This window comes from Brassica rapa, chromosome A07 (genome assembly GCF_000309985.2).
Source record: "Brassica rapa cultivar Chiifu-401-42 chromosome A07, CAAS_Brap_v3.01, whole genome shotgun sequence".
NCBI classification, from domain to species: domain Eukaryota; kingdom Viridiplantae; phylum Streptophyta; class Magnoliopsida; order Brassicales; family Brassicaceae; genus Brassica; species Brassica rapa.
The window spans coordinates 20618954-20644378 of NC_024801.2; the positions used below are offsets into that span (position 1 = coordinate 20618954).

The 25425-nt window shown below is 34.9% G+C and overlaps 6 protein-coding genes across 6 annotated transcripts; 4 read left to right on the plus strand and 2 right to left on the minus strand.

Annotated features, from left to right (window-relative positions):
• The first annotated feature begins 224 nt into the window (after positions 1 to 224).
• Positions 225 to 7878, plus strand: LOC103830598 (indole glucosinolate O-methyltransferase 5). Its single transcript, XM_009106411.3, is given in 5 exon segments — positions 225 to 3797; positions 4503 to 6491; positions 7012 to 7352; positions 7355 to 7374; positions 7445 to 7878. Coding segments are annotated over 4 exon segments (1101 nt in total). The 5' UTR covers positions 225 to 3797; positions 4503 to 6051; the 3' UTR covers positions 7745 to 7878.
• A 371-nt stretch (positions 7879 to 8249) lies between these two features.
• LOC103830599 (egg cell-secreted protein 1.1-like) lies at positions 8250 to 8954 on the minus strand. The gene has a single exon (XM_009106412.3). It carries the CDS (start codon positions 8891 to 8893, stop codon positions 8444 to 8446), a length of 450 nt encoding a protein of 149 aa, XP_009104660.1. The 5' UTR covers positions 8894 to 8954; the 3' UTR covers positions 8250 to 8443.
• An 842-nt stretch (positions 8955 to 9796) lies between these two features.
• On the minus strand, positions 9797 to 12612 carry LOC103831432. The gene is made up of 4 exons (XM_009107322.1): positions 11034 to 12612; positions 10165 to 10935; positions 9996 to 10064; positions 9797 to 9876 (listed from the first exon to the last, which is right to left on the minus strand). The coding sequence occupies exons 1-4, from the start codon at positions 12610 to 12612 to the stop codon at positions 9797 to 9799; spliced, it is 2499 nt and encodes an 832-aa protein (XP_009105570.1).
• A 1151-nt stretch (positions 12613 to 13763) lies between these two features.
• LOC103830600 (5-formyltetrahydrofolate cyclo-ligase-like protein COG0212) lies at positions 13764 to 15652 on the plus strand. Its single transcript, XM_009106413.3, has 5 exons — positions 13764 to 14202; positions 14285 to 14375; positions 14750 to 14976; positions 15055 to 15130; positions 15214 to 15652. The coding sequence occupies exons 1-5, from the start codon at positions 13816 to 13818 to the stop codon at positions 15489 to 15491; spliced, it is 1059 nt and encodes a 352-aa protein (XP_009104661.1). The 5' UTR covers positions 13764 to 13815; the 3' UTR covers positions 15492 to 15652.
• Positions 15653 to 15900: 248 nt separating this feature from the next.
• Positions 15901 to 19189, plus strand: LOC103830601 (uncharacterized protein At1g76660). Its single transcript, XM_009106414.3, has 3 exons — positions 15901 to 17280; positions 17709 to 18681; positions 18769 to 19189. The coding sequence occupies exons 1-3, from the start codon at positions 17242 to 17244 to the stop codon at positions 18939 to 18941; spliced, it is 1185 nt and encodes a 394-aa protein (XP_009104662.1). The 5' UTR covers positions 15901 to 17241; the 3' UTR covers positions 18942 to 19189.
• Positions 19190 to 19507: 318 nt separating this feature from the next.
• On the plus strand, positions 19508 to 24098 carry LOC103830603 (calcium-binding protein CML38). The gene has a single exon (XM_033275717.1). It carries the CDS (start codon positions 20536 to 20538, stop codon positions 21073 to 21075), a length of 540 nt encoding a protein of 179 aa, XP_033131608.1. The 5' UTR covers positions 19508 to 20535; the 3' UTR covers positions 21076 to 24098.
• Positions 24099 to 25425: the final 1327 nt, after the last annotated feature.

Below are 25425 nucleotides of genomic sequence, written 5' to 3' on the forward strand. Positions count from 1 at the left end.
ATATAGAAATGAAGATGCAAATATCTTGTTCGAACTTGTGAACTTGATGGTTCATAAATAAACCAAATTATTACTTTAATTTTGTATTCAAATAAAATAAAATAAAATATTTTTATTTTACTGTCCATTTATTAAATTTTGCTTATGTAATTATTAAACACAGATGTTATAAAAGATTTTGTTAAGTGTCAGCGGCAGAAACCCAAAGATATACATTCAAAATTCATACTCGATAACAAAATAAAATAAAGTAAAATTATACTTGTTTTGTTTCATAGTTAATGATGTTTTGTTTTTGTGCATATATATTAAAATTTTAATTTTCTAAAAGATATCATTAAAAATATAATTTAAACTTTATTTATTTAATTATAACTAAGACGATAAAAATATAAATGATTACATCAATTTTATAAAATTACATTGATATGTAAAAACATTTTATATTGTGAGATAATAAAGTTACTCTATTCAAAATGATAAAATATATAATTTATATTAGAAAATTGAAAGGTAAATTTTATATAAAATCAAAATTTAATATTATCTATAATTTATATAAATATATATATATATAGTACTGTATTTAAAAAAAAATGAATTCATTTCTAGTGATTACTTTTATTTTTAAAATATTAGTATTATATGACTTTGCGAATTATTTAAAATGAAATTAACCATGAACCTGTGGTTTTGGTGGTTGACATTATGCATGGGTTAAGGACATGAGTATTGGTAGTTTTTTTTGACTGAATCTGTCTTATTAAAAAATAATACAAAAAATAAAAAATAAAAAGAAAATAAAAAGAAAATTTGGGAGAAGAGAAAAGAGAAATGTTTTCTTTTGAAAGATTCAAGTTAGTTTTTAAACATTTGTCACTTATTTAGTTGTCTGTATTTATATTTTTTTGTGGATAAAATCGGTCTGACTGTAACTCGTTGAAGAAGCCGAATCCGGTCCAATTTAAAACCCGGATTTGAGAAAAACCGGTAAAACTGGCTAAAACTGGTAAAACCAATGATCCGGGTCAAATTCAAAATCCTTTTCCAAAAAGTCAACATATAAGAAATGTGTTTTCAATTATTATTAAAATTTAATATTTCATTTGACTATCACTATTTAATTAGTTTTCTATTTAATTCTATTTTCTTAAGAAAGAATGTAAACAATAATCTCTTTTTGGCTTTCATATACTATTTTCATTTTTTCCATATTAATAAAGTTTGAGACTTTAGTTGTAAGAATAAATAAATATGGTAAAATGAAAGATTAATCATTTGTTTTTTTTATCAATTTTAATTTACATAGTATTCACTTATTTACTGTATATTCCTACATTTATGATTATTTTTTATTTTTATAGTTAATAAAAAAATAATAAAGAACATATCATATGTAGAAATATTTTTTTAGATTTGTATAGTTTATATATATGACTATATATATATATATTAAATTTTTATAAAATAAAAAATCTGGTTCGACCGATGGAACCGGTCCAACCAATCAACCAGTAGTTATACCGAGTCAGTATCAGGTTCTGTTTTTAAAACATTGTCTAAATCTATTAAGAATGAGAGATGCATAGTTCATTGTTGCATTGGACAACGTGAGACTGTTTGTCATTCTGCTGGATTAGTCTTTTGTTCTCTGTTGTTAGGTACCGTGTTGAAAGATAATTCTTCTAGATGGATAAGCTATATTATTTTTGACTGAAGGTGGATAGGCGGCTATATGGATGGAAGACATGCAAGAATGCTCCTATCGTGAGGTAATGAAGCCGCAAACTAAAATAAATTATAAATGAATTTAACATGAGGCTCGCTGAGCTAGAACATGTCCATTGGCATGGCAATATCTAGAGAGGGATTCTCATAACAAAAATAATAGAAGATGAAGTAAGAGAATGAACAGAAATTCTCAGATGAATTAAAAAAAATTCATGAGAACCTCCAACACTACTTGTCCTTTGTTTTATTGTTTTTTTCTTTTCAAATTAAATAGTCAGGTGGTTTTGGTTTAATGGTAAAAGAGTTATAGCTGGAACTTTCGTCTTGGGTTCGATTTCTTTTGACTATCCGTAAACGGCTTAAGTGGCAAGAAAATCCGAAGTTCTATGGACCTCGTGGTGATTATTCCTTAGACCTATAAAGTCTTTGGAATCATATTACGGTAATAAAAAAAATAAAAAAAATAATTGTCTAACAAGTTATCTTAAAATAAAGATTTCTTTTTGTTTGAGATACTCGATGGACCTTTTTTTTTTGCAACCTACTCAATGGGATTCTTAGCAATGAGGTTACTCTATACGTCTAAAGTTTCTTATGCATGGCTTGATCTATCACTTTGTGTATGTATTATTCAAAATTCGAATTATGGTGTTTCGTTGGTATTACAGATTATAATCCATTTCAAGGAGCAAGGTCTTAGCACTGAGCTTTACTTCAAGAATAAAGAAATGGGAGAAACTTTCAGTACTATTCCTACTGAGCTATTACGTATGAATTTCTGTTTATTGTTTTCAATTTCCAGACAACAGACATCCATCCTAAACAGTTGGTTAACTTTGGTTCTTGGTATCAAAGAGGAGAAAAAGAAGGAATCAGCCGATGAAGCCGTCTTTCCATGTGTCCTGTTATTTTACTTGTTTTCATAATTACGTTTTTATGATATTTGCTTTTATTTATTTTTCATATGTTTTATCATTTAACGTAGATATTACTTTATTCTGTAGTTCAAGAGTAATCAATTTTTCAGAATTTGCAAAATTTTGTCATTTCTATTTTTAAAGTATTTTCTTTGCTATAACATTAGCAACTAGGTACGCTGATTAAATAAAAATCAATGGAACCATACTTTAAGTGGTTTATTGAATAAAATGTAGAGTATAAGATTTAAACTTTTTATGTTTATAAAAACATCTTAACCTTTTCATTTTCAAAAAAAAAACAAAAAAAAAATATCTTAAACTTTTACTTGTTTAGAATCTTCAGGCATAAGCATGTGCTCGGAATTTTTAGCTTGTTCAGAAAATCTTAACTATTTTGAATTGCCACTCTAACTCAGTAAGTGGCCAGCACGACAATATACAATGAACAATTCAAAAATTATCAGCACGAAAGGTCCCACAGATATATAGGTACTTGGTTCGAGATCTTAAACTAAAATTTAGTTGGATGACAAAAAAAAAAACTAAAATTTAGTTAATCCAAACATTTAAGTGAATATAAATTATAATAAAGTGAGTATATGAATTGATTGAACATTACAAGAATAATATACAGAATGAAATTGTTTTATTTAGAGCCTGTATGCCCTCTACTGCTCTACATATAACTGAATATAATATTTCGCCAATATACATATTTTAGAGCAATTTTATTGGTAGTCTCTAACAAAGTTTCTAGACATTAAAAAGTAAAAAAAAAAGTAGAGAGAGAATGAAAAAATTGTAGAAAGAAAAGGAATGAATTTGTCGAGGGATTTACTGTAGTGAAAAGCTATATTGACACTTGCTTCCAACGAGCTATTACTTTGATTTTAACATTGTTTGATTAACTATGGTTTTGAATGGTGACGGACCGCACAATAACACAAATCTCTACATATATATTTATATGTTTTTGTTACTATTCAAAGCGCACCGCAACTATTCCATGGGTGTACTCCTGCACCTACGTTACCATTCAGAGACATATGAATTAACGTGTCCAAATCCCTGTCATGATCTTGATCTTGTTGAGGGATCATTTGCATCGTTAGAGTGAGAAACCATATTGACACTAGTGGTGCACAGGTACGTTTAGGGGTGGGCGTTCGGGTACCCGTTCGAGTTCGGGTCGGGTATTTCGGATTTTCGGGTATTTCGGTATAGAGGTCTAGAATCCGTTCGGGTATTTCTGTACTTCGGGTCGGGTTCGGGTATTTTTAGTTCGGATTCGGTTATTTCGGATCGGGTTCAGATATTTAGATTTTGAAAAAAAATATTAAAATTTTTATTTCTCAAGTTTATTGTATTTAAAAATATAACTTTTAGTTAACTAATTTTTTATTTTTAATAGATTGAATGGTTAATAGATTTGGACATAACATTTTAAAACTAAAAAGGCACTAATTTAGTTATTTTTTTTTTAATTTTGGATATAACTTTTTGTTAATTTTTGAAATAAAAAACTTGACATGCATTTTAAGTGACTAGCAAATCATTTTTTTCGGAATTGTATGTATATCATATGAACTTAAATTATGTGTAGTATCAATATAAATATTTTATATAAAATGAGAGATATAAACTAGAAACATAAGATTAATTATACATATGTTCGGTTATCTTCGGATATTCATTCGGGTTCGGGTATTATCCGTTCGGGTTCGGGTATCCAATCTCTCCTTATTCAATACCCGTTCGGGTATTTTGCTACTTCGGTTCGGATTTCGGTTCGGTTTTTTCGGATCGGGTTCGGGTGCCACTTCGGATATCGGGTAAAGTGCCCACCCCTAGGTACGTTGACAGTATATTTGGATCCATTCTCCACCTACCATTCTCCATAGTCTTTTTTTAATTCCTCACATTTTCTTTTACTAATTTCCATTTTTTTTTTATAAAACCAATTCCACCTAACTTTTTTTATTAATTATGCCCACATGATGTGTTATGAACCTTTTTCCAACCAATTTAATAAGAAATTCTCCAGTTCCAACAAAATGATGTTAGGTCATGTCCATTATTAAAATGAAAAAGTATCTAAAAATTATATGATATAAAATAATAAAATTGGGTATATAAAGTATGTATCTAAAAATCTATACACTTTCTAGTTTTAAAATACTCATTTTATATTTTATAGTTATTTAGTATTATATAAATTTTAAGATATCCACCCTCATTCTTGCGTGTTAAAAAAGTTCGAGTACAAGTTCAGAAAAAAAAAAAAAAGTTCGAGTACAAGTTGAATGCCAAAATGTTCAGTTATACACCCTAATGTTTTTGCGTGTTTCACGTGGCTGATTGTTTTAAAGGAATATATTTTGAAAACATCTACTCCCTCCGTTTCGTTATGTAAGTAGTTTTGCTTAAAAGCACGGTTATTAAGAAACTTCAACTTTTTCTAAAACAACAATAAAAACGTTTTTGTATTTATTGCACACATTCATTTTATCTGCAACATTTAATTAGAAAGAGATTATTGTTAGTAATAAAATTAATAAAAAATAATATCAACAATCACACGTTTGAGTTTTCTAAAAACTTTTTTACAACATTTTGAAGCCAAATTTTTGTATAACTAATTTAAACTAAAAAATCAAAATTTTATGATGGAGCCAAAGTAAAACTTTTGAACAGTTTGTAATATGCTTATTTAAGCTTCAATTTCTTTGTCGGGATGAAGCTCTCCAATATCATAATGCATCTTGTTCAAGTCAAATGGCCGAGTGAACATCTGGAGGTTTGATTGTGTTTTGTTGATTTTTTTAACATTTTCTGTTTTGTATTCTTTTTAACTTTTTTCTTCATTTTAATCCATAGTTTTATGAAGAAAAAATAGATCGAAGAAAGTAAATCAAAAAGAAAAACTAATGGAGTAAGACAACGTTTACGGTGGTATTTATAGTGAATTTAGAAATAGATTTTTTGGTAACTAGTAGTAAATGTTAGTTGACTGACATTGTAAGTTGTGTTTAAAAAATTGAAAACTAACGACAAGGCCTTTAAGTTTTTTAGTGGAATATTGTATATTTATTGTTTTGGGTTCCGAGAACAACTTATATTATGAAACAAATATTTTTTGGCAAAACTGCTTACATAACGAAACGGAGGGAGTAGTAGATAGCGTCACAGTGCTAGGCGCTTCAGATGGAACTCCCTCAAAAATCACGTGATCGCCGACACAATTATTATTATTATTATTATTGCTTATACTTACCAATTCGACGCCTACAAAAGGAACCACAAAAATAGAAGAAAAAAGACATATGCAATAAAAAGATCTTCGTCTTCTCTTTCTTTTGATCTAAACACATTGCTTTGACGTAGAAGAAAGCAACAAAAAATGGGATACGTTTCAGACCCTAAATCCATGAATGAGATTAATGGAGATGATGAGACCGAGCTTGGTTTGAGGGCGGTGAGGCTAGCCAATTACATAACCTTCCCAATGGTTTTCAAAGCCGCCATCGAACTTGGTGTCATCGATACTCTCTACGCAGCTGCTCGTGCTGATGTCAATGGATCCAGTTCATTCCTCAAACCGTCTGAGATAGCTACTCGGCTTCCTACAACGCCTAGTAATCCTGAAGCACCTGCTTTGTTGGACCGTATGCTTCGTTTACTCGCTAGTTACTCAATGGTCAAATGCCAAATCCTAGATGGTGAGAGGGTTTACAAAGCTGAACCCATTTGTAAGTATTTCTTGAGATACAATATTGAAGAAATGGGAACACTTGCTTCTCAATTCATTCTTGAACTCGACAGTGTCTTCCTGAATACATGGTAATTACTTTCTTGATCTCTTCTCAACTCAATACAAAATGTTCAAAAAATTGGTAGACGGTAACTTTATAGACCACTAACGCCAAGACAAATTATTTGGGGCCTAGTTGGAAGTGCAGACGTTAACTAATCATATATAATCTATTTACTATATTTTACATTTATATTAGATCTTTGTAATTTTGTGTTTAATTAAAACTTACTTTGATGAAATATAAAAATGAATATACTAAAGAAAATCAAACAAACTTGTGAACTTTCAATAAGAAACAAAGTTGGAAATAAAAAAGATCATCACTAAATTAAAAAAAAAAAATTGATGATAAAAATTATATAATTTAATTAAACATAATCTGTTTTGATATTACTTGATTTTATCTATTTAGACCCATTTAAAACAATATAGACCACCGATTAAAAAATTTACTTATGATGATTTTACCGACTTGCTCAAACCAATTTTTATAATAGTGGAAGATACCAAAGAAGAGTTTCTTTGCTGAATAATGAAAACTTTCAGGGCACAACTGAAAGATGTGGTGCTAGAAGGAGGAGATGCATTTGCTCGTGCCAACGGTGGGTTGAAGCTCTTTGATTACATGGGCACAGATGAGAGACTAAGCAAACTCTTTAACAGGACTGGATTCAGCGTTGGGGTTTTACAGAAATTTCTAGAAGTGTACAAAGGCTTCGAAGGAGTTAATGTGTTGGTTGATGTAGGAGGAGGAGTTGGAAACACACTAGGTTTTGTTACTTCAAAGTATCCAAACATTAAGGGTATCAACTTTGATCTAACTTGTGCTTTGACACAAGCACCTTCTTATCCTAATGTGGAGCATGTGGCTGGAGATATGTTTGTAGAAATGATGCTATCATCCTGAAAGTAAGACCAAACAAAAACTTCTTACTCTTGTCTATTTTTCTGGTACTTACTTTCTTGATATGTTTTACAGCGTATGCTTCATGATTGGAGTGATGAAGACTGTGCAAAGATTCTCAAGAATTGCTGGAAAGCGTTACCGGAGAATGGGAAAGTGATTATCATGGAACTAGTTATTCCAGATGAGGCAGAGAGTGCGGATGTGCAGTCCAACATTGCATTTGACATGGATTTGTTGATGCTCACCCAATGCTCTGGAGGAAAAGAGAGATCACGAGCTGAGTATGAAGCTATGGCTGCAAACTCGGGTTTCGCCAGTTGCCAGTTTGTATGCCAAGCTTATCATTTGTGGGTCATTGAGTTCTCTAAATAGACTTCAAAGTTGTAAGCTCCTCTTGTGTTCAAAGAGGCTGAATTGTCTCTGGTAATAAAAGTTGTATGGATCTTGAGTTCACGTTGTAATTCAAAACTCGAATAAATTAAATATAATACGCTTCTCTTTTTCTCTGTAAGAATGTATTCCGTCTTCTACTAATGGTTTCTTAAGTCTTTCACTTTTTTCTTGTTTTTTAATCTGATAAATCTTTTTTGATTCATTATCTTTGCCTTTTATTCTGTCGTTTCCATTTCTTCATCTTCAATGTTGTCTCTTAACCATTGTTCCTTGTTCCTGTCTTGTTTCATCAATCCTTCAGGTCCTTTTGATGCATGTTCTACTCACTGTATCTTGATACTTGTTCTCTATTTCTTTACCACTTATGTATTTTTTCACAAGTGGTTGTTTCTTGGAAATGAAGCAGTAGTTATTATGGATCATGAACTCTTTTACTTATCGGTATGTTTTCTACTGTCCCTGGCCTGATTAGGACTCAGGGCTAACAACGTTGTTAGTTGATTGTTCATTGATTTAAACATGGAGAATTGTATGTTCACAAGATTTGCAAACTTTGTTGTGAGTAAACTCTTTTATTCTCAAGTAATAACAGAGAAACTATTGGTCAACAGCTCTCTCCAATTACATTAAATCATCATTCTCTTAAAAGAAAAAAACATAGGTTATAAATCCAGCGATTCAAGGGTTATAAGATCTAGCAACCGTAGCATGCTTGAATTCCACGGAAGGAGAACGTGGTGAGAAGGCAAGAGCATGTTCCTCATGTTCATCATCACAGTAACCTTGGAGCATGTCACCTTCTTGAGCAGTGAAACCAAGAACACCAATCATAGTAGGCCAACACTTGCTTCCCACGGTTCTTATAGCACTGCAACACCCAGGGCCAATGTAAGTCTCACCGTTGAGAAAGAACAAGATCAGCTCTCCAGAACAGTGTTGGAGCTGCATCAATGAATCCCAGCAGTAACCTGTTTCTTCATCAAGCCTAAGACGGTACACAAGGCTTGTGGAAGGAGAAGGTGCATCCACGGTTGGTTTCATGAGAGATCGTGCTGTCACTGTGGAAGAAGCTACCATGAGCATGAGCATCACAGTGAAGCTAACCACAAAAGCTGGTTTGGTAGCCATTGATAGGTTCGAGAGGAGAAAAGATTAGGGAGTGAGTATGTTTTGATTTGTTTGTGAATGTGATGAGATGCGAGTGTTAACCTTAGAGAGTTTATATAGAGACACTTGGGCCTTGACTGTTACAAGTAAGTGGTAGACTGAAAGGGCCAAAGTAATTAGGAGGGGAAGTCACTAGACACATCTTTGTGAGATAATTAGTGCTTAGTGACGTAATGGGTGTAATTACTGTAACTTAATATGCGTTACAAATGTGATGAACATTTACCACCGTTTAATAAGCTCATTAGGTGCTTAATGGGTTGGTTTAGGGTCGAATGAGCCGATCAGGACCATTCAATCTGGTTTAGTACAGTACAGAAAGATTGCATTAGCAAACTTCAAAGTTCAAGTTCAAAGTTCAAACAGTAACGCAGCTTTTTTTTATTACAAGACTTTAAAAAATTATTACATGACTTTACAACTAACTATTCAACATTTTTGTGAAGATTCATATTTAACTGTTTCCAACACACACTGGGCCATTTTTATAAAATTCACGACTATTTATAATAGACCAAGGTTTTATATTTGTTTTTTAATTACTAATTTACATATAATTGATAATAAATTGCATTTTCCAAACTCCAAGATTGAAATTCTAAACTTTTTGGTGTAAAAAAAAAGTTTCTACACATCCAAGTATGCACGTGTGTAACATGTATGACTAATGGTAACTTTTGCCGCACAAGAAACCAAAAGCCAAAAGGGTCTTTTAATTATTTGAAAACACACAGGCAAATAAAATAACCTAAGGTTGAAAAGCTTATTAAACAGAGAAGTATAGAAATCACAAGCAAAGAAGAGAGATTTGAGAAAAATCATAAACCTAAGTGCTCATCCTCCGTTCCACCAAAGAGCATATCTTTAAGCAGAAGAGCCACCTGAAGAGTCCAACATGCCCTTGTCGTCTTTTTGAGTTGTTACCTTTGTTTCTATGAGCTCATCTGCTTCAATAATGTATACAAATGATTAGACATACATAACTTTAACTATCTAGCAATTGTATAAGCATCTAAGAACAAAGTATCAGTTAGTGGAAAATAAATGTTAATGTCATAATCACCTGTTATTGCCAATTCCTCCAAGGCATCGTTTATCTGATCATGAATGTTTGTGGAAGGGCTAGATTCTTCTGCATTTCAGGGATGAATAAAGAGACATGATCAGACAAAACATAAACTTAACGATTATGCCAAATGATTTTGATGAAAATTTAAAGAAAAATTGCTCACCAGGCACCAAGGAACAGGTTCCAGCAAGAACATAGGAACTGAAGGAAACATTTCTTTCTGCATCCATGGTTGTGTCTGCCCCATCAAGGTCAAGATCAAAAGGATTTGCTGAGTCAACATGTGGAGAATCCCTTTTGCTTTGCTTTGTTGGCCCTTGTGAGGCATCTAGACATGCACCTGCAGTTTCTTCCCCAGCATTAAACTCATGGCTGTAAGAAACATTGGATGTGAAACTACCACTTGATACAGCAACGGTGTTGTCTCCTACATCCATACTGTCATCTTTCAAAATAACTATGGCAGAAGAATCATGAGGGCTTAAGCCAGACATATTGTTACCAAGTATGTCATGTGCAGACTCTCCCAGAAGCAAACAAGTCTCAAACTTAGTGAAGAAGGCAGCAGACTCTTCCTTGAACTCCACTTCCTCTCGTTCTTGATTTCCAGCAATGTGTGGCTCAAAGTCTCCCATAATAGACTGGCTCTCAGAAGCGGAGAGAACATTAGACATATCATGACACTCAGTAGTAATATTGGCGCCAGTAAAATTGTCAGAGTCAGCTTGCTTTCCCACCTCATCTATCCAATAATCACCAAGCAATAGAACTTGTTCAGGAGTTGTGAAAACAACAGCATAAGAAGACTCTACTGCTTCACCACTTTGATGGTTCACTGAATCAGCTGCAAGCGTCTTTTCATTTTGGCTGACTTGCTCCATCATCATTAAGTTCCTCTCTGGGGTAGTGAACACATCTGAATTCTCCAGAACCGCTGTGATTAATTAAACGTTAGAATGACATTAGATTAGAGAAAACTAAGTTAACCATACAACCAAAAAAACCTCAAAACAAATGAATAAGAGTATATACCTTCTGCTTCTGCTAACTTAGCTAAAAATCTATGCTCCTTGAGCACAATTTCCTCATTGTTTTTAGAATCTTCCTCGGCAATAAGTGTTGAAACAGTCTCCTCAACAAGGATAGGGCAAGTAGGCAAGCTCTCCGCTAATTGTACCAACGAAGGAGATGGAGATGTTTCCACAAATAGTTCAGATTCAGGGTTGCACTCCATGATTGTGTCAATTACTGAGTCAACATTCTCTGCTAGAGAATCTTTTGGCATAAAAACTTTGGATGCTATACTACCACTTGAATCACGAATGGTGTTTTCTCCTAAATCCACAGCCAATGCGTGACTTCCCCAAACCACACTGTTCTCCTTCAAACCAACTTTGGGAGAAGAATCATGAGGGCTTTGAAACTGACTTGTGCCAGACTTACTGTTACCAAGTCTGTCATGTGCAGACTCTCCCAGAAGTAAACATCTCTCAAAGCTAGTGAATAAGGTAGACTCGTCCTTGAACTCCACTTCATCCTGTTCTTGCTTCCTAGCAGTGGGTGCCTCAAAGTTCCCCATAATGGACTGGCTCTCAGAGGCAGTGACAACATCAAACATATCATGACAGTTACCAGAGAAATTGTCACAGTCAACTTGCGATTCCACAGCCTTGTATTCTTCACTTTTTGCAGCTTCTTCCAGTTCAGACTCTTCTGGAAAGGGATGTCTTCCTGGAACATCAGACTCATCAGGAGACTCTACAGCCGCCTTGTGCATCTCACTCGATAATCCAACTTCCTCATTGAACTGCGCCGGCTTTTTCACACTTACTCCTCCATTTTGGCTGTTTTTGAGGACATCAGATTCAACAGGAGATTCTGTGGATGTATGTTCCTCTTGCTTTCCCACCTCCTCTCTCCCAGAATCACCCATCAATAGAACTTGTTCAGGGGTCGTGAAAACAACACCATGAGACTCCACTACTTCATCACTGTGGTGGTTCACTGACTCAGCCGCACACGTCTTTGCGTTTTGGCTGAGTTGTTCCATCATCATTAACTTCCTCTCTGGGGTAATGAACACACCTTCATCGTCGAGGACACTACTAGCAGCGTTGTTAACTGGTACATGTTGTGATAAAGCGTTGACCTCATCCAGCGACTCTCGGTTTACACAATGACCAACACTGAGACAACCAACCTTACAGATGTCCGCTTGTTCTTCAGACAAGTCTCCATGTCGGTTTGCTGATAGCTCCATCTCATTAGGCATGCCTAGCTCGGACTCAGGGTTGCTCACACAATGGCCAACACTCGTACAATTCTCCTTACTAATCTCCATTTCCTCTTCTTCTTCTACAGTGCTATTCTCACTTTTGTATTCAGAGGTGACAAGAGTTCCATCATCAGCAGAGGCTTCATCTCGTCGAGATTCAATAACTGAACATCTACTCAGTATATCACTCATTGTTCGAGTCCTTACCGGACTTGTCTGATCCGTGAAAAGAGAAACGAGTCTGTTAGCCATCTCGACATTCTTTAGATTTGCAGGGATGCCATGCTTCTTGCATAGGAGTTGTAGTTTCCTCCTCTTCATTCCATGAAAATCCATCATCTTCAACGTTTTTCAAATATAACTTTGTAATGTTGAGTTTTCAAAAAAAAACTTTGGTAATGTTTGAATGTCCTTGCTTATTTTGCTTTCCTTTTTATAAGATGGGTAACCAAAAGACTCGCTTAATGCAGAACTTTTAATTATAAAAAAATAACTAGTATTTAGTTGTTATACACACATCACTTAATTCTACTAAACACTTTCCCATAACTATATTTAAGTGCGTTGAAGATGGTCTATAACAAATTTTCATATAAACCAACAGTTATTCAATAAATTCAAGTATTTTTTAAATTTATAATTTATCAACACTAATTAGTTAAAACTGCGCTGGAAACCTGAAGAAAAACGATATGAATCATCAAAAAGCTGGCAAATGATTTAATGTAGAAATTTTGGTAATGTGCGTTCAAGCTCAGTTTGCTGTCATTTCTGTAAGATGGAAGAGAGCGTTTACGTTTGAATTTCATGGAAACGAGAAGATTCGCGGAAGTTAATTTAATACTTTTACAGAAATTTTAAAAACAATTAATGTTTAGTTAGTAGTTGTAAATACTACTCCTACATCATATAATTATCTTAAACATTTTTTTCATAACTATAAATATAAACCAATATGCATTCAATTTCAATCATTTCAAAATTCACAATAAGTATTTTTGAAATTTACAATGTAGCAGCAGTAATTAATTAAACTACATCGTAAACCAAAACAAAAGTGAATACATATTTCCCAAAAAAACTAATAAAACAAGATAATATGGTCAAAGTTGGGAGAACTTTCTCATTAATTTTTCGAAGAAAATCTTTTCTTCTTTACATTATTCAATAAATTCAAATATCCATAAATATTATTTTTGAAATTTATAAATGTTCAACAGTAATTAACTTGCACATAAAACCTTTTTTAAACAGTCTTCATTACAAAAAAAAAAACTATACAAAACTAGAAGAACAAAACTTAAGTGGTTTTCATTAAACTTCTGAAGAAAAATTAACACACTATGCCCGAATTTATAATTTTAAAACATTACTATATATAAGATTAGTAAAATGTATATTGAATGCTAAACCTCTAGACGACAAGGAAGGTTTATGGAGTGATTTTCAGCGGGAACTGAAACAAACAACCCCAACCTTATAAGCCGTTTCTTCCTTATCCTTAACAAAAACACTGACAAAGCTGAGACCTTTCGAAAAATGATGATACGATTATCATCCGGAATCGCAGCTAATCCTCGTTTTCAACTCAACCCCTTCTTCAATCCCCAGAAACCCACTTCTCTCCACGCCCAAATCGTACCACTGAGGAAGAAGAACTTCTCCAAACTCCGCGACGGCGACGCTTTCGACGCTGCAGCTTACGAGTCCGAGCGTCTGAGCCTCGACGCGGCTGCGATGGAAACCATGGCCGAGACGGCGAGGAAGGAGATCGAATCTGATCAAGAGAGCGACCCGAAAGCGTGGAAATGGATAATCCGAAAGAAGATGTGGGATCTGATGGAAGCTCGGAACTACGCTATGAGCCCTAGACCCGTTCATCATCGCATCCCTAACTTCGTCGGCGCTCCGGCTGCCGCCGCGAAAGTACGCGACTTCAGCTCTCACCTTCTGGGTTTTGTTTGGAGGATGTTAAAGTTTCAAACTTTATGTTCTTTTTTTGTTGCAGTTAGCTGAGCTTGAAGCCTTTCGTATGGCTAATGTCGTGAAGGTTAATCCTGATTCGCCGCAGAAGCAAATCAGGTTTCTTACACTCTCTGGTTAGTCGTGAGCTCATGTTAAGTGTTTCACTGTCAGAAATTTAACTCCTTTAGACGTTGTGTTATGTATGAAAGTGTTTCATTTCGAAGATTTATGAAAGTTAATTCCTTTTAGACATTTTGTTCTGTGTCTAAGTGTTTCACTGTCGGAGATTCATGAAAGTTAACTCGTTTTAGCCATTATGTGATGTATCTAAGTGTTTAATTGTCGGAGATTTATGAAAGTTAACTCCTTTTAGACACTGTGTTCTGTATCTAAGTGTTTCACTGTCGGAGATTTATGAAAGTTACACTGTCTTCTGTATCTAAGTTTTTCATTGTGGGAGGTTTATGAAAGTTAACTCCTTTTAGGCATTGTGTTCTGTAATGTGTAGGTGAGAAGAAGCTGTTGACTCCTCAACCTAGGCTAAGAACAGGGTTCTTCTCTGTACTAGAATCTGATTTTCTGAAGCCTGAGACGATCAGAGAAGCTTGCACCTCTGTAGGAGTAGCAAAGTATGGAAGAGCGATTGGTCTCGATGAGAAAATCAAAGTGGATCTCATTGTCATCGGCTCTGTTGCTGTTAACCCTCAAACCGGTGCTCGGTTAGGGAAGGGAGAGGTGACTCTTACTGTCTTTTACAACCCTCAAGTTCTATTGAAAGTTCAGTTTAACCAAACATATGATAATGTGGTTCAGGGTTTTGCGGAACTTGAATATGGAATGTTGCGTTACATGGGAGCTATTGATGATTCCACACCCGTTGTTACAACCAGTATGTAAAATTTAGAATTAACTTTGTAAAACTTTTTATCTTGGTGGTGGCACATGAAGCTTTTTACTTTCTTTTTTTTGCAGTACATGACTGTCAGCTCGTGGACGATATACCCCTAGAGAAACTGGCGATTCACGACGTTCCTGTGGATATCATATGCACTCCTACTCGAGTCATTTTCACAAATACTCCTATACCAAAACCACAAGGAATCTATTGGGACAAACTGTCGCCGGAGAAGCTGCAACAGATTAGGATACTGAGAGAGCTAAAGAGGCGGTTGGAAAAGGAGACTGGCCGTAAACTTCCGACCGGACCATCTGAGAAGTTACCTCCCACGGCTGACCGCAAACGCCGATAACTAACGTCTGGTTTCTACTGGTTGCTTTTGGTAGCTGTTGTATACTTTATCCAGTGATTTGAGTAGTGAACTGTAATATAAACTACAAGGAATATAGCATATTGACTTGAAAGACGTTGAGCTCGGTGAGACTAAAGTATAAATTGTGTGTGCTTTATCAATGCCAAATTACACGATGAAAACTGAACTTTTAAAGACAAAAAAAGCCTCTCTTGTCACGTTATGCTACTCGTCTTCTTTCCACCATTTTGGACCACTTTAGGCCTTGTAAAGCCCACCCCCACCATGTAGTAAGCAGTGCAGGGATGTCAGCTGAAGCAAGCATGTGATTTTAATTATTTTCTAAGATGATAGTATGTCAAAACAGATCTTTTGTTTAAGTTCAATGGCATCAGCAAAACACTAAACAACGACCAGTTTTTCCAAATGCTTCATTTTCGTAGAAACGACCGTAACTCAAGACATGTGATGTGTGTTTATTAGAAAACAAGAAAGTACATGTGATGTGGTATAAAGCTTATATGTAATTATTACAATTTTTCAACTAAATGATAACTTGTATTCACTAGAGTTGTAAATATTTTTTGTTAATGGGTCAATAGTTTTTTTTTCAGAAAAGAGCAATTTACTGGATTTCTTATACAGTAATAATTTTTAATTTACGAGATGTGGATAGGTCCCACTCCAGAACCAAAAAAAGATGCAAATCCAACAACTGGGTACCATGCTATTACTAGGCCCTCCTCTTTTTCCTCTGCTTTATTGGTACCCTCAAAACCTTAAGACAATTCATAGAGATCAAAACATAAATTTATAGAGAAAATAATCACTTTTTCAATCCACTCGGTTGACAATATATGATCTGATTTAAACATATATAAGTAGAACAACATGTACTTATTTAAACATATTTTAATGCATATACTTGTTTTGTGCCTAATCTTGCTAATTTCTTTTTCTTATAATCCAAAGATATTTCCTTTTGTCACCCAAACTTTATAAATCCAGGCTTTGTTTTCAAACTATCAAAGCCAAAATAACCACACCTTACTGACTTAGCAAAAAAAAAAAGACAAGACAATAATTTGTTTTTGACTTTTACATGTTCTCCTTAACCCTGTCATTAGTAAAGTCCTTCACGTGCTCATGTAATCAACTTTTTACAGGGGTTTAGAAGTTTAATTAAACCACATTATAACCTACTTAATTACATTGACTAAACCTTAAAACTTTAGTTTTTTTTTTCTAAAAATAAGGAGAAGAACTAAATATCGAGAACTCATACAGTTTTCATGTTTTTGCTATTTTCTTCAAAGACTAAAGACACAAGTGAGAGAGAGAGGTAACATTAACATAGATATTTCCTTTTTCATTTTCACTTTTCTTCTTTTCTCTTTTGTGTGTGTGTTTTGTCTTTATGGTCACATTTCTGATTAAAATAGTAATTGCTTTTTTTCATTGGGGTAAGAAAGGATCATTGCATCAGTGCAGATTTTCCATTTCTACTATTCTCTTCCAAAAATCTTACCTTATCCTCCTTCATTTTTTCGTTCTTAATCAGTGAAAAATAAAAGCTTTCAACTTTGTCTTTCCCCAAACCTCTAATAATCTTTTCTTTTTCTTTTTGTGTGTTTCCTCTGGATCGTATCAGTAAGGTGAAATAAACTGTGAGAACAATGGATTAAACCCAGATGAGAGTACGTCTCTGATCTGATAAAAACCAGTGGTTTCTGACGAACAGACACACCTAATGGGCTCAGAGCAACATAGGTTTCCTCAGCACGAACAGGTGTCTCTTCATTTCTCTCTGTCTCTCTCAGTTCTAAGCTTTTAAGTTCCTGTTTGCTTGCTTATTAGATCTGACTACTACTTCACACTAATCTACTTGATGAAGCAATGTTCTTTTAGAGTTTATGTTAAAGTCTTCTCCTTTTGATCCATACTGTTGTTGTAAAGCTAAAGGGTTACTGTTATCACTTTTGATGATTGAGAATTGAACAAAAAGTTTACATCTTTCCTTCGAAATTGAGGATAAAAATCAAAACTTTAACGGTTTATGATCTTAGATTCGATGCGTGTAAGCTTATAAAGATTACCCCTTTATAGATCCATAAGCATTACATTGTTCTGTAGAAACAGTTGATTCACTATCAGATCTCTAATGGGTTTGTTCCTTTAAGAAAGTGTGTGTGTGTGTGTGTGTGTGTTCTTGTGCAGAGGAAAAGGTGGGAAGGCTGTTTTGAAGTGTTCTCTTGTTTCAAGTCACAAAAAGGAGGAAAAAGAATAGTACCCGCCTCTCGCATTCCCGAAGGCGGCAATGCCTCAGCCTCACAACCCAATGGATCTCACCAAGCTGACCAAGCTACACTAGGAGGAGTCAACTTATCACTTCTAGCTCCACCTTCCTCTCCCGCTTCCTTCACCAACTCTGCTCTTCCTTCAACGGCTCAGTCCCCAAACAACTGCTACTTATCACTCGCTGCAAACTCCCCAGGAGGTCCTTCTTCGAGCATGTACGCCACAGGACCATACGCTCACGAAACCCAATTAGTCTCACCGCCTCCTGTCTTCTCCACTTTCACCACTGAGCCATCCACCGCTCCTTTCACTCCCCCTCCGGAGCTTGCTCATTTAACTACTCCTTCTTCACCTGATGTCCCTTACGCTCGCTTCTTGACTTCCAAGAACTCTGGCAAAGGTCATTACAATGATCTTCACTCTACCTACTCTCTTTACCCTGGTAGTCCAGCCAGCTCTCTCAGATCACCTATCTCTCGAGCTTCCGGAGACGGGCTACTGTCGCCTCAGACTGGTGTCTCTACGCCTTTGCAGGAGTCTAACTTCTTCTGTCCTGAAACGTTTGCAAAGTTTTACTTGGATCATGATCCTCAGAACGGTGGGAGGTTAAGTGTTTCCAAGGATTCAGATACTAGTCAGAATAGGCAGACGAGAAGTCCCAAGCGTGATATGGAGGAGTTGGAAGCTTACAGAGCTTCCTTTGGGTTTAGTGCAGATGAAGTTATTACAACTAGTCACTACGTTGAGATCACTGATGTGATGGATGATTCTTTGCTCTCTCCAAGAGATGGACAGAAGCTACTTAGAAGAGAAGCTAACTTGCTTAGTCAGACAAGTCCCAAGTCAGAAGCTGGTCTTGATCCACCAAAGTCATCTTCAAATGGTTACAAAGGTGTGTGAGTGAACACATTGTTGAGTAATTCCATTTATTATTAGATGTTGCATTGTGTCTGATTGCTTCATGTTGTTTGGCTTTTAGATCACAAACCAAGAAATGGTATTCATGCGGATGAAGAGGCTTTGTTATCGAGAGTGGGGTCTGTGAAAGGAAGCAGAAGCTATCCCACTGGTTTCTCAAGCTCTGATGCAGAGATTGAATACAGGAGAGGAAGAAGCTTAAGAGAAGGCAGAGAGAACAGACGCAGGAGATAGGCTGACCAAGAACAACAACAGGCAACAAAGCCAGCTAGCGCTGTTCTAGTGATGTTAACTCTTGAGATAGAATCTAGTTTTTAAGTATATAGACATATAAATACAGATGGTTTGTAGTAGAATGATATGATATATTAGCAAGCAAGTGTGAGAAAAGTGAATGGTTGTTTTAGTTTGTCATGGCTTTTTTTGTAAGGCCCCATGTTTCTTCTAATTGCAGGAATCTATTTAAGGTTTTTCTAGTGTCATGTTCTCTTTTTGATGCATTTTGTTAAGATGTTAAATTGAAACTTGTTAATGTTAATATTATCCTAATTTTTCTGTATTATATATTAACACTGAGCTTATATATTTGTTTTCTTTTCTCTATTTGTTTTCACATCGAGTCATTGACGTGTGAAATTGTATATATATAAAATTAGTATTTATATGTCATTTTGTCTACCTTTAGCTTCTTCTTTTTTACCTTGAGATTAAAGTCATAAAAATATCAGAGCATATAAAAAAATCAAAACAATCACATAATGTTTTTTAGTTGAATACAATTTTACATAAAAATATCATTCTATTAGTGTGTCAACTTTTGAATTTACATTTTTGAGGATGATTGTGAGAGTGAATTTAATTTGTATCTTCAGAAACCGAAATATTTGTGTGGACTAGCGAAGAAAACTAGAACCAAAAAAGGTTATTTTCTGCATAAACCACACATGATCGGATAAAATTATTCTTCGTTATAACTTTTCAACCGATTAAAATTTGGTTTAATCATAAGAACAAAAAGAAAAGTTGAGATATTAAACAACTTTGAATAACAAATAATAATCAGAAAGACCAAGTACGTTTACTTCTAAAAACACTCCAAAGATCAATGAATTTCTGATGAGCTTCGTGTTTCTGGAATGTTGCTGGACCGGGTCAATAGTACTGGGCCAATTTAAGACATTATAATGTCGACGCCTGCGTTACGTTTTTGTCGTTACTAAATTAAGCAAAACAATGCCTTAAATGTTTCTGGTCGACAACCGTTTTGTTGACCGTTAACAAGAAAACTTGTTAACTGAAAACTTGTTAACACGATGACCATTTGCACCTGTTTCCATGTGCATATGACTGCCTCGGTCTACACGATAGAAAGTTTTATTTTCAATCAACCATATCCATACACGTAGTCAACCATGTACTTATCTTTGTTATTATTGTGAAAACAGATTAACAGTATAATAATAAGCCGACAAAAGAAGTGAAGCTCCTAGCGCCCACCGGTTTATCTCGTGTTGCTGCAAGTGTCAAAAACAAGTGGCCGGTCTCCATAATTTATCACAGTATGTTTCTCCTTTTCGTGTCCTAATCCGATTTAAAAGGAAGAAAATCGTGTGTTTTGACCTAATAAATACTTAATAAATTACAATTAAAAACGAGGTCAAAATATCTAACACACGATTTTCCCACGTCTTTCGTCTTTATTTATTTAAATTACCACAACTTGACACACGCCTATATATATATAGTCTTTTTCTCCCTCATTTCTCATTCAATTTCCAATTTAAACAGACAAAAATATATAAAATATAACTTACTTTTCTAATCTATCATGGAGAAGATTGCTCAACCTCAGTCATCTTTCATGAAACTTTGCCGGAAACTCTCACCGAAGAGGAAAGACTCAGCCGCAGAGAGTCAACATATCAAGAATGGTGATCATGACAAGAACAGACACATAGAGGCTGTCTTTGCTTACATGGACGCAAACAAAGACGGTAGAATCTCTCCAGACGAGCTTCAAAAGAGTTTCATGACACTAGGAGAGCAACTATCTGACGAAGAAGCCGAAGCTGCGGTTAGATTGTCTGATACAGACGGAGATGGGATGTTGGATTTTGAGGAGTTTGCTCAGTTAATCAAAGGAGATGATAAATGTTCAGAGGAAGAGAAGAAGATGGAGCTTAAGGAAGCGTTCAAAATGTATATAGCAGAAGGTGAAGAGTGTATTACTCCTAGAAGCTTGAAGATGATGCTAAAGAAGCTAGGAGAATCAAGAACGACTGATGATTGTAGAGTTATGATTCGTGCTTTTGATCTCAATGATGATGGTGTCTTAAGCTTCGATGAGTTTGCTCTTATGATGCGCTAAGAGTTGTGTTCTCTATTCTTCTTGTAGCTTACACTGTTTTTTTATCATTATGTTTGATTGGTGTATATAATTAATAGCTTGGTAGGCAATAAACATCATTTGTTGTTTGATTAATGTTAAACTTGGTTATATTATTCAAAAATGAGAGGAAATTTAGCAGGAGCATCTCGAGTCCATTGAGATTTGACCATGTCATGTTCTTTGGTAAAGCACACATTCCAAGGCAGAAGCTGAGCATGTGGCAATCAGTAATAGGACAACTAGATTCAAGATGAGTTTTAGTCGGATCTCACAAAACGGTAACAATGGAGGAATCTAATAAGATCCCATTTCTATTAAATTTCTATCATATTCCTACTAAATAATGGTTTTACTAGTCCATTTCAAAACGAATCTATCTTTTGTGTCTAGACCGCGCGATAACACACTTTTCCCCCTTTAACACCTCTTCTATTAGAGAGGCGGAAGCAAGATAAAGAGAACACACGAGATACCAATGATTCGTGTCTAATCGAGTTTGATCTAAAGGAGGAATCTCAACGTTTAGATCGGTAGATAGTTGGGAACCCGTACTTAGAAAGCTCCTTATAGGCTGAGAATACTCTTCCCGTACTATGAAAACTCGTTTAAACTACAAAATCTTGATATCCAAAATTAAAATTATCTTTACAAAACGCTAAAACAACATATTTTATACTATACGAAAGAGATAATAGTTTATTCTCCTAATCCTAATCTATAAGGATTTGTATTTCTTTAAAATTAAAGAAAGTAAATGTAACAATTAAATTTCTGTTAAGCTTCCTTGTTGTAATTTGTAAAAAGTCCATAACCACACGATGCGCTGCATCAGTCTCTTTGCTCATGTTTTGAAGTTAGTAGAGGCTGTAGAGCGGTTTTCATCTAAAGGCTCAATCATGGATATATAAAACAATATATTCATCATGTAACGAATTGGCATGAAGCTTAGGTTATAGAAACTGATAAAGAAAGGCACTGATTAGTAGATGAAGCTTCTAAACTAAGAAGTTGATTTCACATATAAAGATGAAGCTTTAAAGGAAAATGGCTACAGTGAGATCAATAAAACACCAAACTAAAGTATATTGAGGAGACAGCCAAGGCAAAAGAAAATACATCAGGCTCATTGTTGTTACACTTAGAAAAACAAGTGGCACGTCAGATGTTATATTTACCTAAATTACCCTTTGTTTATCATATGTCCTCCTAATATAAAAGAAGAAAAAGCGTGTTTTAAACATGAGGATGGGACTTGTAGCTAATATATTAATCTTTCTTTGCTATAGATTAAACGACTAATTATACGTTTCCTTCTCGATCTAAAGACTAAAAATGTTTTCTTCTAGATCTACAGACTAATGTAACCATTCACTATAATATTTTAGTTATAATAACTTTTTTTTTCCTTTTTGGCTTTTTCTTAAACATAGATAACAGGATGTCAGGATGTGTGTTAACAACAGACAAAGCAAAAACATTGATATTTAAAAACAGCAAACACAAAATGGGCCCAACTGTTTCAATCCTACTAAACATCAGCCCGTTTATCTAATTTGGGCTTTTATCAACCAGTCTGGCCTCTCTTTCTCTGACACCATACTTGCAATTAGCAAATCAAAAGTTTCTTGTGAAGTTACTAAGACCATCTTTAACGGTGATCTTTAATGGGGTCCTTAACCTAATTTGGTGATTTAATTAAATGAAAACAAAATTAAAAAGGGAAAGTCGATCCTTAATGGGTAGTTTTTGTTACCGATTATTAGGGTGGTTTTTAGACCACGTGTCCGCCCCACAATTTTTCTATTTTTCTATTTTTCTTTTTTATTTTTCTTTTTTTTTTTGTTTTCTCACCGTTTTGTGTTCTTGTTTTCTCTGGAGAACGATCCAAACCGACGACGGACGCGACTCCATCAGTCCACTTGACCTCTCCTCCATCTTCTTGACGAGAAGATCGATCGGTACCCACCAGGAACGACGACCCTCTCGATAATCACCGCGTGTATTGAAACCCACCACAGAGAACGACGACGCTCTCGATCGGTGTCGTTGAACGCTCTCGATCGGTACCCACCAGGGACGACGACGCTCTCGATCCTCACCGCTCTCGATCCACAGATGAAGACTCTCGTTCCTCACCGTCGCGATCGTCCGAAGAAGGATCGAAATCCACGACTTGCGTCTCCTCCGTCGGTCGTAATGGCGACTCCTCCGTCAGACGAGTGTGGCGGTCCTGTTAGAGCCGTTAGAAGAAGGACCGAAACCCACCACAATCGACGAGTCTCTCAGTCCTCACCGCCTCTCCTCCTTCGGTTCTCGTCTTCTCCGAGTGAAGAATGATGCTAACCCACCACAAACGACGGCGTCTCTTCCATCGGTATCAATGCCTTCGATTTGTTATACGTAGTGAATGCTTGTTTAGTTTAGTGAATGCTTGTGATGAATGCTTGGTGTAGTGTGTCATTAGGATGTGGTTAGGCAATAAATATGTAGTTACATGTCTACTGAGCTCAACTCTACCCAAATCAAAGACGAAGTTAATAACAGAGATGCTGGAAGATTAGTGTGAACTTGTCTTAGGCATGTTTAAATCGAGTCTTTGGTTGGCTTAGGCATGTTTAAATCGAGTCATTGGTTGTCTTAGCGATGTTATATATTTCCTATTCGGTCTATGTATCATTGCTGTCTTTCCTCACTATCTATGTTTCATGTTCTTGTATGTTTCAATGTTTCTGTGAAATGTGATATTTCTATACATCAAGCTCTCAAATGTTATTCCAAATTATTCGTCCTCTCTATCTCTTTTCCTCTCTATCTCTTTTCTTTCGAGTACTCTCTCTCTGTAATGGATGAGTTTTAATTGTTTAAGAAGCTTTGTTTAGGTTGTTCTGTCTCTTGATTCTGTAATGGAGTTAATATTCTGTTATGTTTATGTTGTGTCTTCTTCTTGTTGTTGTTCTGATATATTTATGTTTATTGACTAAACCAAAGTCATCCATTTTCTCTTCTTCTCTTTAATTATCATTCACTTTTTTTTTAAGAACCCTCAAGTTAAGAAACTATGAATGGAGGATAAAAAGTTAGTTGTTTCTTAACTAAATTCTTAACACACATTTAATACTAAAAAAATGGTTAAGAAACCCTTATGGGGTTATAGGGATAATCATGCTCTAAAATATGAATATGCATATAAAGTTTTAGAGGACTATTTGGTCTATAAATTGATTTTTAATTTGCTAACATTATCATGAGTAGTGCCCTTAACGATGAACAATATAAATTTTGTTCTGATATCTTTTTGGATTGATCTCAAAGAACCACGAGCAAAACTTTTTTTATATAAATACCATTTAAAAAGAGGGAACCATGGGGTTGAGAGTGCACGTGAGACCATACTAAGAGGGAATGGTGGTGGAGCCATTGTGTCAATGATTTAGAGTTAAAACTTAACCTCGTGTGCATCTCCATATCTACTTCTCTTGTTTTCAACTGCTATAAATGTATATTTATAAGATTTATATGATCTATAATTGAGAAGGAGAGGATGAAAAATCACGAGAGAACCAAAGGGGGCAAAAAAACATATCAATCAGAGCCTCAGAACCTTTGCTGGATGTCACGATTTCTGCATGCATCTGTCATTTTACGTGACATGGATGCATATATAACTACATCATGATGGTCTAGTGGTTGCATGACAAGTTTTAGGATTGGAAAACTCAAGCATATATAATTTTTGAACTGAGACGTCAATTACAGTTAACCATCATAAATATCTTAAATAATTTTTTTGTAAGCGGATCTTACAGGTTTATCTTTACAATATCAATTATCATCACGTATATATGTGTATATTAATTTTGTAATGATACCACAAGAATGGATCCTCGTGACATAGAACCACGAAATATCCATAAATTTAGGCTGCATACTGTATACTGCCTGCAAATACTGTATCATAAATTTAGGTTGTCCTATCTAGCTAGAGTAACAAAATTTACAAAGTAATATCAACGGATCTTGTTTAAATTTTAAAATTTTCTAATTGCTTAGCTAAATTCTATGTAAATATATGGAGTACTATATTTTGAGATTTTGAAGTTAATTAAACATTGTGACGGCAAGGTTTCTTTTTTTGTAGGAGTAAATATTTTCCTCGCGTGTACTAATAAATCTCTCTTTCAAAAAAGCAAACAAAAATGCCAACTATTTAAAAATACGCTAAAGACTGGTCGAAACTTGGTTTCAACTTTTAAAACAAATCATTTCATAATCAGGCCATCATATCTATGCATTTTAAAATATAATAAGGAGTATTAGAGTCCCACATCG

What these genes read in the sequence shown, in the direction of transcription:
- LOC103830599 (XM_009106412.3), bottom strand. Translation starts at nt 8,893, where the DNA reads ATGGCTACCAAACCAGCTTTTGTGGTTAGCTTCACTGTGATGCTCATG.
- LOC103831432 (XM_009107322.1), bottom strand. Translation starts at nt 12,612, where the DNA reads ATGGATTTTCATGGAATGAAGAGGAGGAAACTACAACTCCTATGCAAG. An exon ending in TAAGTTAGCAGAAGCAGAAG is followed by an intron (nt 10,936 to 11,033) that starts GTATATACTCTT and finishes AATTAATCACAG; the next exon opens with CGGTTCTGGAGAATTCAGAT. An exon ending in GGAGGAATTGGCAATAACAG is followed by an intron (nt 9,877 to 9,995) that starts GTGATTATGACA and finishes TTATTGAAGCAG; the next exon opens with ATGAGCTCATAGAAACAAAG.
- LOC103830600 (XM_009106413.3), top strand. Translation starts at nt 13,816, where the DNA reads ATGATGATACGATTATCATCCGGAATCGCAGCTAATCCTCGTTTTCAA. An exon ending in CAGGTTTCTTACACTCTCTG is followed by an intron (nt 14,376 to 14,749) that starts GTTAGTCGTGAG and finishes TGTAATGTGTAG; the next exon opens with GTGAGAAGAAGCTGTTGACT. An exon ending in CACACCCGTTGTTACAACCA is followed by an intron (nt 15,131 to 15,213) that starts GTATGTAAAATT and finishes TTTTTTTTGCAG; the next exon opens with TACATGACTGTCAGCTCGTG.
- LOC103830601 (XM_009106414.3), top strand. Translation starts at nt 17,242, where the DNA reads ATGGGCTCAGAGCAACATAGGTTTCCTCAGCACGAACAG. An exon ending in GGTTTCCTCAGCACGAACAG is followed by an intron (nt 17,281 to 17,708) that starts GTGTCTCTTCAT and finishes GTTCTTGTGCAG; the next exon opens with AGGAAAAGGTGGGAAGGCTG. An exon ending in ATCTTCAAATGGTTACAAAG is followed by an intron (nt 18,682 to 18,768) that starts GTGTGTGAGTGA and finishes TTTGGCTTTTAG; the next exon opens with ATCACAAACCAAGAAATGGT.
- LOC103830603 (XM_033275717.1), top strand. Translation starts at nt 20,536, where the DNA reads ATGGAGAAGATTGCTCAACCTCAGTCATCTTTCATGAAACTTTGCCGG.